The sequence below is a fragment of the Sinocyclocheilus grahami genome, unplaced genomic scaffold (genome assembly GCF_001515645.1).
Source record: "Sinocyclocheilus grahami isolate Dianchi unplaced genomic scaffold, SAMN03320097.WGS_v1.1 scaffold150.1, whole genome shotgun sequence".
NCBI classification, from domain to species: Eukaryota; Metazoa; Chordata; class Actinopteri; order Cypriniformes; family Cyprinidae; genus Sinocyclocheilus; species Sinocyclocheilus grahami.
The window spans coordinates 587,786-600,499 of NW_015505329.1; the positions used below are offsets into that span (position 1 = coordinate 587,786).

Consider the following 12,714-nt stretch of genomic DNA (forward strand, 5'->3'; position numbering starts at 1 on the left):
ACACAAAAAATCTCAATGTTCCTGAAAAAAATCAACTAATTTTCTTTACATAAAATATAATTTCTTTTTTTCTTGATTTTGAAGTGAAATATGACTTTATGCGTGAGATTCACCCTATTTTCGCAGTCTATGCATTTGTGTACAATCTTTAAAAAATAAAAGAGAAGTACTTTCTTATAAAAATGAAAAACTACTTTCAGAAGCTGTTTAAACCATATGGAAAAAAAGATCTGGATATTTATTTCCAGCACATATATAAATGTTTCATTTAAGCGTCACTGGCCGAGGTGCATCTACAAATGTGTCTAATATTTAAACCGCAGTTCAAGCTTCTTTATTCACATACAGCAAGAAGCATTCGTCCAAAGCACTGAATGTGTGACCTCAGTTCACACCAGCACTTAGTTAAGATCGCTGCTCTATAGACAGATGAGCGTGTAAATGAAGCATTCGGTGAATGCCGAGTCGAACCCAACCGCTATCTGTCTCTGCAATGCCTATTAGGCCTGGTTTCTATCTAATCCATATCAAGTGGCTTATATAAAGAGCGAGACTGAATGACGCCACATCCAATGAATACACCATGAACAACGTGGCGGAGCTAGCACTGAGTTCACTCGTTTAACACACAAGTGTTTAGCACAAAGTGCACATTGACCTTTTTAATGTGCACCACACCTTTTAGCAGACACAGCGGTGCTTTCATCAACAAAATGCTACTAGTGATGTCAACTTGTCCTATAACACAGAGGGGGATGGGATGACCAAATTCACTACATGATTACTATGTTGGGGGTCAGTACTTTTAAAAAAAAAATGTATTTAATACTTTTACTCAGCAAGGAATAATTAAATTGATCAAAAGTGACACTAAAGACATTTATTAAAGTTACTAAAGATCTCCATTTCAAATAAATGCTGTTCATTTGAACTTTCCACAAAAAAAGGAAAGTAGACACAACTGAAAAAGCAGCACAACTGTTTTCAGCATTGATAATAATCAGAAAAGCTTCTTGAGCAGCATATCAGCATATTAGAATGATTTCTGAAGAATCACGTGACACTGAAGACTGGAGTAATGATGCTGAAAATTCAGCTGCGCATCACAGGAATAAATTATATTTGAACATATATTCAACTAGAAAATTGTTATTTTAAACTGTAAAAATATTTCACAATATTATTATTTTTACTGTATCTTTAACCCTTGTGCTGTGCTGAAATCCTTTACCTACTTTGGTGTTCCTGATCAAAAATGTAAAAATTGCTTGGAAATCTCTCATTATGCTATATTTATCACCAAATCTTGGATTCAATCTTTTTGTCAACTTGTTTTCTTTCAATTAGCACAGGTTTTGTATTTCTTTTTGGAACTGATTGATCGTAGGCCTCATTGGTTTGAGCTTATACACCTCACCTTTTTGAGTGAAAAAAGTAGGGATGCACCGATATGAAAATTTTGGTCGATACCGATAACCGATTATTCTTTATTTTTGAAAGCCGATAACCGATATGTTGGCCGATAAATCTATATCCAAATTGTTATATACTTTTTGAGAGCCTGATTACAAAAAAGGTCTCATCATTAAAAGCCACATCCCAAACACTTCAACATAAGCAGCCTAGTTTGAACGGTGTACGTTTTAAAAATATTTTTACTCTCCCATTACCAAATTTAGTCATAAAAAAGTCTTACAAATAAATAAAATTATGCATAAATAATGCAAACAAGTCACTGGACATCATTACACGTGTAAAGAATCAAAATGAATACGCCACAGATCAATAAAACAGAATAGCCTCTGCACGGACAATAATTAAATGATTTTAATTACTAAACCATATTGTTGATGAAAATAATAAGAGAAAAATACAAGTGGTTGTTGTTATTAATAATATATCAATGATTTTGAAAAAGTAACAAATGAATACCACTGTTTTAAATAGCAGCCATTGAGCTGCAGCTCAAGCTGAAGCTGAAGAGCTGAATGAACACGGTAAACTGAAGCGTTTTGCTGGCAGCTTATTTAACTCAAGGAAATGCATCCTGAGATTAATATTAATACAACATAAACATAATATTACAACTTATATATGTACAAAATGACGCAGTTATTGCATGCTATAGTCAGAATGTGTGATCCTGTTGTGGATGCGCTCTTCCCATAACAACGCGCTGAAACACAGCAACTAAACCCAAAGAATGCACGTTTTATTATAATAATGTTCTCATTAGAATGTTATATACACGACATTCCCAATCATAGTTATTAATGTTGTGCACTGCTGTTTGAGCTGCGTGCGCTGAGCTAAAGATGATCACCGGTAAACTGAAGCGCTCTTTTAACTTAACCAAACGCATTCTATATGAGATAAATCAGATATACATCAAATAAACACAATATTACAACGTACAATTGCACAAAAGGCTGCAAACGAACAGCGCACATCTGAAGTGTCTCTGAAGGAAATAATGCATTATTTATCGGCTTTAAGATATCGGCCAAATTTTCTTATCAGGCCGATACCGATAACAGAAAAAATGAGCCGATATGGGCCGATACCGATATGGTGGCCGATATATCGTGCATCCCTAGAAAAAAGCTATATTTATGGATAATTTTTGCAATGTTCACTAAAAATCTGATGCCTTTTTGAGCAGCAAATCAGCATATTAGAATGATCTCTGAAGGATCACGTGACACTGAAGACTGGAGTAAAGATGCTGAAAATTCAGCTTTGACTCACAGGAATAAATTACATTTTAAAATATATTCAAATAGAAAGCAGTTATTTTAAATAGTAAAAATATTTCACAATATTACTGCGTTTGCTGTATTTTGGATCAGATAAGCAGAAGATAATTCTTTAAAAAACATTTAAAATCTTACTGTTCAAAAAATGTTGACTGGTAGTAGTCATATCCTGTATAAGTAAGTTGTAGTCCAATGCAATTAACATTAACTAGCATTTCTTTCAAAACCCTTTAAAAAATTCTCATCAACCCCAAACTTACATAATGTTATATTCCATAGAGTTCTCCATAAACACGCCGCTGCTCATCTAGTCTAATTTCTAATGTAAAATCTTTGTTCTGAAAATTATAATTACTCCTGAAAGCTCCATTTAGACTGATTTATTCTTGCAGCATGCCTGGAAAGTTTCAATGGGATAAATATTGTCATCTGTGGTGTGCCGATGCTGGATCGTGACTGATTTCAGCTGCTGATCAGAGACCGTCTCCAACTTTACAACGCCATTCTGCTGAACGCAAGAGAAAAAGGCTGACGGCCAGTGTTTTTAGGGCACAGACTGGTCTGAATAGTCTCTTTGTCACAATCCCCACCGTCAGCAGTAACCGCCATTTAAAACTGCTGTTTTAGTCAAATGAAAGAGAATAAAGGCTATACGGAACACAGCAGAGATAGTGTGTAAAAACAACACTCATATCAGCACCTGCTATCAGTCAGTAGAATTTTTAATTAAGGACGAGGGGGTTTTATACTGCTCAAGTATAAAAATAGCAACTCATTATAGTAACAGGGATGCCCTCAAATTACTGTCAGGTCATTGTTTTCATCTCAAATAAGTGATTTACACTAATTTCCTCATAACCTTGCACTTGTTCAATGCTGTTAGTTTCTAAATCTGAACTCAGCCCCAGCCTTAATGCAGCCTACACCCCTCAGAGACCTCTTTTCACAGAACATGTCATGTTAACGATGAAACCACATCCTCTGACAGCAATGAAGAAAACATGCTATACCAAACCCTGGATTAGGACATCAACTATACTTCAACAAGCAATTACTCACAGGTATTGACTCCATCTGCTACCTGCTGCACAGAAATGCATGCAACTGGACGTTTTCATTCGCTTTCTGCCTCTGGTGGAAATTCCACTTAATTTTGATTCTTTGTTCAAAGTGAATCTGGTAGAAAATGATTGTGTTGCATGCTTACAAAAGCTCCTGCGGTGTCCAACTCGCAGGTGTTCGAATGGAGCTTGAAAGCTACAATGCATCTTGAACTGTAAAATTGCAAATTGGCATAATAACAATTTCGCCCGCATTTACATGAACTACCATTACTATCAAATTAACATGATGGATCTTGATGGAGATGTGGCAGTTAATGCATGTGCAATGCATTAAATGTGCAGAACCAAAAAAAACGTGTATATTTCTGAGCATAATGATTGGGTAGCGTCTCAACTCCATCCACATGTCAGTCAGTTTCCAGTATGGAACTGAAGCTGTGTGAAATCTTATGTGAAAACATGTAGCGCTGATTCATTCATCAGATTAGGACAGTGTCAAACAGCAGTACTGAGACTTCAAAGGCCATTGCAGGACTCAACAAAAATGTAAAAAATAGTAGAAATAAGTGTTTTCAAACATATGGAAGCCCACGGAGACCCGACTTTATTATTTTTCAGTCTTATTTTCTTGAGATCAAGACATATTTTTCTTGTGATCTTGATGTAGCAAAATAGATCTTGACAAAAGCATTTCTCTTGAGCTTTCATGAGTTGTTTTGAAAATAATAAAAACTTAAAATAAAAGTAATGCCATTTCAATTTCAAATAAATGCTGTTCTTTTGAACTTTCTATTCATCAAATAACACTGAAAAAAAAATATCGCAGTTTCCACAAAAAAACACAACTGGTCTCAACATTGATAATAATCAGAAACGTTTCTTGAGCAGCAAATCAGCGTACTAGAATGATTTCTGAAGGATCATGTGACACTGAAGACTGGAGTAATGATGCTGAAAATTCAGCTGCGCATCACAGCAATAAGTTACACTTTAATATATACAGAAAATAATAAAATAAATATAAATATAATAAAAATAGATAACAGGTCTATATATATATATATACACACACCCAAATAAACAGCCTAATATACAAATAAACTAACAAAACTGAGAGAGACAATATCTCTAATTAGGGTGACACAAGTTGGAATCTGGCTTGTGTCATTCAATTCCTGCTTCCTTCTTTTCTCCCTGTCATTTCCTGTCTGCTCTCTAACTATCCCTATCATTAAAATGGCAAAAAGAACAACACAGGGCCGATCTTGGCGAGTTTGAACATAATTGGAGACAACGCAACGTTGAATCATCCTACGTCGATGATGATGACACATAAATTAATCAGCAGCTTTGCTTAACCTTTTTTCTCTGGGATGCTTTGAATATTAACAATCATGATTACAACTAAGACTACTAAACAAGATGAGAAAATCTGGTTGTTTTGCTAAATTTATAATGTGACATTTCATGTATGTGTTATGGCTGGACAATATATATCAAATAATATATATATATATATAGCGTTTATGTCTAGCACTAGTGTCAAATGAGACAAGAAAGCAGGAAAAGTCAAGAAGGGTGAACAAAAAGAGAAACTCCACAGGAACTTGCAGGAGAATGATATAGTCTATACTTTATTCTCTTCATCGTGACGTGTCAATAGCTGCTTCACTACCTATCTGCTGGAGGAGTGAGATTCAAAATCCAGTCTGTACTCAGCTGAATATCTTTAGGCTAACATAGATGGGGTTTTTTAAACTGTGGCAATTTAAGAGTCTGATACAGAGTTTCCTACACCACTATTCAGATGAGCCACTACATAAACTGAATCGGTTATTGGTGAATCAGTTTGAATCAAACCAAACTGAATCAGTCAGACAACTCAAGCCAAGTTCACACTACACAACATTAAACGTCGGCAGATCGCTTTGCTGTTCAGACTACTTGACTTGCTGTCTGTCTTGAAGTCGTTGTGGTGTTCACACTACGTGACACTAAGTAAATGATCCACAACAGGGGGTCACACACTACACCAACTGACAACAACTCTGTCACCCAACGACTCCTCACGGTCCCCAAACCACGTTCTGTCATGAAAACACACGCGGGAAGTTGAACGGGAATGACTTGAAACAACAAGTGAAACAGGAGTTGTTTATTTGAAAATAGATATCGGGAAGAAATTTGTGCTGCAAGCTGTTTGCGCGATGATCTGTTCGGAAAAATTTCGCAAACTTTTCTTAAAGCCATGTTGCTACTGCTATTTTTCTTCCGCTGACCTCAACCCATGCCTTGCTCTCTGACTGGCTGTAGCTCGTCGCGACACCTGACATCACGTGATGTCGAGTCGGCCAACCGGCACAGATATTTGGCATGCTAGACATTCGTTTGGTCTCGGCGAGTCATCGGCGACGTGTCAGCGAGCCTCTTTGAGTAGTTCAAAGATTGCGGAGCGCTGATCACCCGCTGATTTCCCCCCGATCACAGCCCGACCTGTCGGCGAGCTTGTTAACTTGCAAATCTGGTTTAAAATCCTGTAGTGTGAAGTTGTGAACTAGGCATCATTACCTTACAGAATCAGCTCAAATGACTCACTGAACTGCAGGTTAGTTGACTCAAGTCTTGACTCAATTTGAGATGACTTGAAATGGGTCAAGAACCATTATGTTTGTACTTTTTGAAATTAATAATTGGTTAAAAATGAAAATTTGCCTAGTTAGAAAAACTAAAATCATACTGGGTTTCCAAGACACAATAAAATTTTAACATTTTTCTAAAATAAATGTAGTGCTGCACGATTAAAATAAAACTGAAATAGTAACATGGCTTAGTGTGAGAAGCACTTAAAAAAACTGTCTGTTGTCAACAAAAGAAAAGGTGATTTTCTGCAACATTATGTACTTTTTGAAATTAATAATTGGTTAAAAATGAAAATTTGCCTAGTTAGAAAAACTAAAATCATACTGGGTTTCCAAGACACAATAAAATTTTAACATTTTTCTAAAATAAATGTAGTGCTGCACGATTAAAATAAAACTTAGTGTGAGAAGCACTTAAAAAAACTGTCTGTTGTCAACAAAAGAAAAGGTGATTTTCTGCAACATTGAAAGCTGGATAGTTTTGCTTTTGAAAATGAAATGAAGACAGTGATAAATATTAGTATTATAATTTTTACAAAATTGTAAACTGATTATTAAAAATATTATTTTTCTACTACTAAATAACAACAATATATATATATATAAATCATTAATATATATATATATATATATATAGATAGATAGATAGATAGATAGATAGATAGATAGATAGATAGATAGATAGATAAATCATTAATATATACATATACAGTGGTGTGAAAAAGCGTTGGCTCCCTTCCCGATTTCTTATTTTTTTGCATGTTTGTCATACTTTAATGTTTCAGCTCATCAAACTAATTTAAATATTACACAAAGATAATGCAAGTAAATCTGAATTTCTTTGGATCTCGGCATGATGTCTAGCTTTTGAGGATCTTTTGGTCTACTTCACTTCGTCAGGCAGGTCCTATTTAAGAGATTTCTTGATTGCGAACAGGTGTGGCAGTAATCAGGCCTGGGTGTGGCTAGAGAAACTGAACTCAGGTGTGATAAACCACAGTTTTAACAGGGGGGCAAACACTTCTTCACACAGGGCCATGTAGTTTTGGATTTTGTTTTCCCTTAATAATAAAAACCTTAATTTAAAAACTGCATGTTGTGTTTACTTGTGTTATATTTGACTAATATTTACATTTGTTTGATGATCTGAAACATTAAACTGTGGCAAACATGCAAAAAAATAAGAAATCAGGAAGGGGGCCAACACTTTTTCACACCACTGTGTGTACAACAGTCTCTGTTAAGCATGTTGTCACACCCAAAATAGGCCTCCTGTTGTGAAAACAATGCAGGAAACAGTGAGTATAATGATGCTTACAGAAGGTTGTTCACATCTCTGTGGTTCACCTGAGATGATCGTTCTAACCACATGATTTGACTAAGCTGAGAAACACACTGAAAATCTTTCTACAGGAAACATTGTAGTTGGCACAGGAACTACAAGCAACGCTGAGTGAAACAAATTTAGCTGAGGGAAAGCATTTCCTCTTCTACATGTAAACTCTCCTCTAAACAAGCCGTCCGACATTTGTCACATTCTTGCCTTCAGCCAGCTTCAGCACAGGACTTTGACCACAGATGGCACAAATATAAATGTTACTGAGCCACCAAAACTAAATATAAGTACGAGTAAAAGAAGAAGCTCTTTCGAAGCTACCGAGCAACAGTGGCCGACCGCTTCTGTTCGACAACCGTATGATGACCTACATATAAATGTCATCTGTCCGTCTGTTTGGACAAACTCGTGCTGCTTAAAGTATTTACCTTTAAATGGAACTGAGAATATGGTGCCACAACAGTCGACATGGGGAAGTAGAGCAATATTTCCTGTCACAGCTTTCTACAGTAAACGGTCCAAATTTCCCAATAACGTACAACAAATTCGCTAGAGGCCCCTGGAAGATTCACTGGAATAATTCATCCCAGACTTCAAATGCACGGCGGTCAATTTGCCTCTCGCTAGAGACTGTAAAAACATGTTTAAAGCAGTAGCGGCCTTGAAGATGATGTGCAACTGCTGAATTAACATTAAAAAGCTTAGTAAGAACTTGTGCTTCATAAATTCATAGACCTAAACAGTATCTTTACCCATGGCATACACACAATAAATACGTGTCAAACATTCTGATTCAATATCACAGACATGATCTGAACTAAACAAGTCTGGAACGGCACTGGCATTAAGAAATGGCATAAAATGCGACGTACGAGTCCATTTCGACATGTATTGGCATAAAATGTCATGTGTGAGGTCATGCTTTTCAACATTCATTACAGTGAACTACATAGTTAGTAGTACAGTCATATGCACATATTCCTTTGCTAACTATTGATAACTAACTGTTGAAATGCTACTGGTAACAAATTACCAATGCTTGCCATGTAATAATTCTATGTGGTTCAGAAATCCACTATTCACTCAACTAGCTGCTGATGCATATTCCACTTTTACTATTAATGATGAATAAAACGCAATTAATAGTGACATAAGAAAATATATCAGTTAGGTTAGATGTTATTTGTCTCATTATCAAGTATTAGTAAAGCTGCAATAGATACCAGTAGCTAATGGGATTGTTAACAGAAGAAATAATGAGCAGTTTTAACTAAAATTGGATTAGAAGCAACAACTAGACTGAACAGTTGACCTGTGAACCACAGATCCCTGAAAAGATACAGCCGATTGCTTAACTAGGCATATAAGACACACAGAAGCTAGTTAGTTGAAATAAATAAATGCACGTGACTTAATCTTGACTGATGTACATCACGAAATCGCAAAACGCTTGAAAAGAACACATGATCCGGAGGAAACAGCAATGACATGTTCACAGTGGGCTGTGATTTCTGTGCATCCGTACCATAAGCCCCCACAAACCTGTGGATGTAGCCGTGTATCCGCGCGAGGTTTGGCACAAAAAGAGCCCACAAATGAGAAAAACGCCGATGCATTGATCGTTTACCTTAATAATACTGGCCTTCCGTGGTATTCCAGATTTGCCGTCCGGCACCACAGACGCGTTGGCCGTCTCGAGCCCCTGGTTCTCGGGTGCACACAGTCCACAGTCCCCGTTCGAGACCGACACCTCGCTCGCAGCTCTGCCGTCCGCCTCATCGCCGGGCTGGGCGGATTTCCCGCCAGCGCTCGGCGATGAGACCCCGCAGTTCTCGGCGACAAACTCCGCCATGAGCCCCGTGTAACGCACGCAGCCGCCTGTGCCTGGCAGTATTAGCTGTCGGTTCGAGTAGCGAGCGATTGGAGCTCCCCGAGAGACGTGAGAGAGAAATGGAGAGCCATCGCAGGTTTAATTCTCGTCGGCGTTTCTGCTTCGGCTCGGCAGCATCTGTCGGGTTCGATACATTGTATCTGCGAGCACCGCGTTAGAATGTTTCGGTGTTACAGTGTTGCGAGTGTCATTGTTGAGGCGCTCACGCGTCTGACAGATACTGCCATCTGCCGAATTCACTTCACATCGGTACAATACACTGCTGCTGCTCCGAAACACCGCGCGCAGCAGATCCATGATCAGATAAGGCTTACATGGAAGTGCATACTGTACATGTCAGAACGCATGCTGCAGGGAGACCGGGGCAAGTTGTCACATGGGGAAATTCAGGAAACTCGCTTCTCATGTACTTTATCTCAATAGCTGTTAGGAGTCAAACGTTTTTATTACACAATTCAACAAATGTTTGTTGTCAAGCACGTTGGTTTCAGGATCCTACTTCTAAACTTGATTAAGATCATTTTTATGAATTCTGTCATACGTTCAGCCAAAAGGCAACTATGCACTGTAAAAAAAATTCCGTAAAATTTACGGTAAAAAACCGGCAGCTGTGGTTGCCGGAATTTTACCGTAAAAAATACGGTAGCAACGTTTTAGGTTTTACAGTTTTAACTTAAATTTACAGTTAAATACCATAATTTCATTAACTGATATAATGTTAATATACCAACCTACTGAAGTACTGAAATCTGTTTTGTACCTTTGTAATACACTGATAACCACCAAATGCAGGAGGTGATGAGAAAGTCACATGATGAACCAAAGCCCATCACAAGCAGCTTTTAAATAATAACATATATAGAAGCTGCACAGTGTCATTCACACAAACACTAAACACCATCACGGTAACACACATGAAACTGAAATCATACAATAAACATTCATTTAACAACATTAGGTGTGACACACAACCCTAATATACAAAACTGATAAGAAAAAACTAAGAAACATAGTTATTTCAACAAAACAACATCAAATTTGAAATGTAACGCAGGGAATTCTGGGAATGTCAATTTACGGTTATCCACTGTAAATTATACGGTATTTTTCACTTCCAAAAGCGTGATACTACCGTAAAATTTATGTCCAATACATGTAATGTCCAATACAGTTTTTCACCATATATAGTAGGGGAATTTACTGTTAACCATTTAACAGGTTTTTGCTGTAGCATTTTTACAGTCTTTTACCGTTAAATTCACAGTCATTTTTTACAGTGTGTGTGATGAAGGTGGATTCTCCAGACAAGTGTGTTTTGTCATTGTATTTGAGCAAGTTGTTTTAACAGCTATAGGCTAAATTAAACGTCATACCATTTGAGAATGCATTGATAAACTCCTACATCCTAAAAAAATATTAGTGATGTTAGCTGTATAAAATATGTTTTGATGTAGTAAGTTAACCATATTGCTAGAGATGCTTTGCTTCGAAGTAATCAAATTAAGCAACAGTAAGGTAGCTAGTTTAATTTATACAGATTACTTAATAATCATAACAACAATTAAACATGTTTTTAGAGGAATATGCATGCATGTCAAGACAGATGGCTGTTCACAACTTGCTGATGTTGCTTAATAGTCAAAAATGTGCTGAAAAAATTATCTGTTATTTGTGCAGTTAATCATCTCAACAAATATGAAAATATGGCGTCTGGTAGTTAATGTGAGTTGGCCAGGATGTTCAGAAGCCACCGTATGTTAGTTCAGTTAAATACGTAAATAGTCATGCATATTAAACATATTCATTGTGCATTTATTATTATTTTTGCAATACTTTTGGGTGAGACTGGAGATGCAGGAATACACAATGTTGTTTTAAATAGGTCTGTGGGCTATTTAAGTGAGTATCAGTGTTATCAGTTGCACGGGTACATCGATGTTTACATTTTCCAATAGTATATCATTATCAAGTCACCACCAGCCATTAAGGATTTATACAATTCATAAAGGAAATTTTCAAAGGATTTCTTGCTGTGAGTAGATTATGCCACACCCTGCCGTTTTCTTTGGCCTCAGGTGGCTATATTGAATTCAGAGTTTATGATGAATATAAGTAATGACACTCCATACTAGATATATGCCAAATTTGGTACAGATGAGTAGAATAACCTGTAGATTGGTAGACACATATGCATTTTTGTATAAAACCCCAAATATGATAGAAACACATTCTAAACAAATATGTATGTGGATTTTGACCTATTCACTGGAAGAATCGGTATTATGGATTATGAACCCATTTTGGCCTGAAGTGATGGCTTGAAGGTTTGAAAACGTCTTGATGGATTTGTTTCATACAATCACACAGCTTTTCGCTTTACACAATGTTAACTGATGGAGTGGAGTGGTGTGGATTATTGTGATGTTTTTATCAGCTGTTTGGACTCTTATTCTGACGGCACCCATTCACTGCAGAGGATCCATTGGTGAGCAATTGATGTACTGCTCTGTTCCTGTGAAGACACAAACTCTTCTACATCTTGGATGGCCTGCGGGTGAGTAGATTTTCAGCAACTATAAATGGAAATGGAAAGATTGGACTCTGGACACACATGATTGCATGATTTTGCTTTTTTATTCTCCCAGCATTGAATCCAGTCAAGAGCGTGTGACAAATGAAAGCCTGCTTGTTATTTGAGCACCCTGAGCAGTTAAGCCCGCCTCCTCACATTGTGTTTTCATGCACATTTCAACAAGTAGCTTTCAAGCAGGTGAAAGCCGCACACGCTCGAGGAACACGGCAGACATGGATGTGCGGTCATACACACTCTCAGCACCTCTAACACAGATCATCAGCTGAAAGGAAAAGACGAGTATTCTGATAATTTCTGACAGGAAGCATGAAACATATTTGTGTCGTTCATATAGTGTGCAACAGAGTCACCTGCTGGACCCTTGGGGTGTTACAAAATTACAGTGCAAAAGTCCGTGATGTTTCCTGATTTGTGAATATCAGGAAACAGCATGTA

General features: G+C 37.1%; 1 protein-coding gene across 3 annotated transcripts in view; it reads right to left on the reverse strand.

Annotated features, from left to right (window-relative positions):
- LOC107592112 (inactive phospholipase C-like protein 2) overlaps window positions 1–9,980 on the reverse strand; it is a 62,876-nt gene extending 52,896 nt beyond the window's left edge. For all 3 annotated transcript variants that reach the window (XM_016281492.1, XM_016281494.1, XM_016281495.1), the window contains exon 1: window positions 9,423–9,980. In XM_016281492.1, coding sequence (XP_016136978.1) covers window positions 9,423–9,647 — 225 coding nt within the window. In that variant the 5' untranslated portion in view covers window positions 9,648–9,980. The remainder of the gene's footprint in view (window positions 1–9,422) is intronic.
- Between the last annotated feature and the right edge of the window lie 2,734 nt (window positions 9,981–12,714).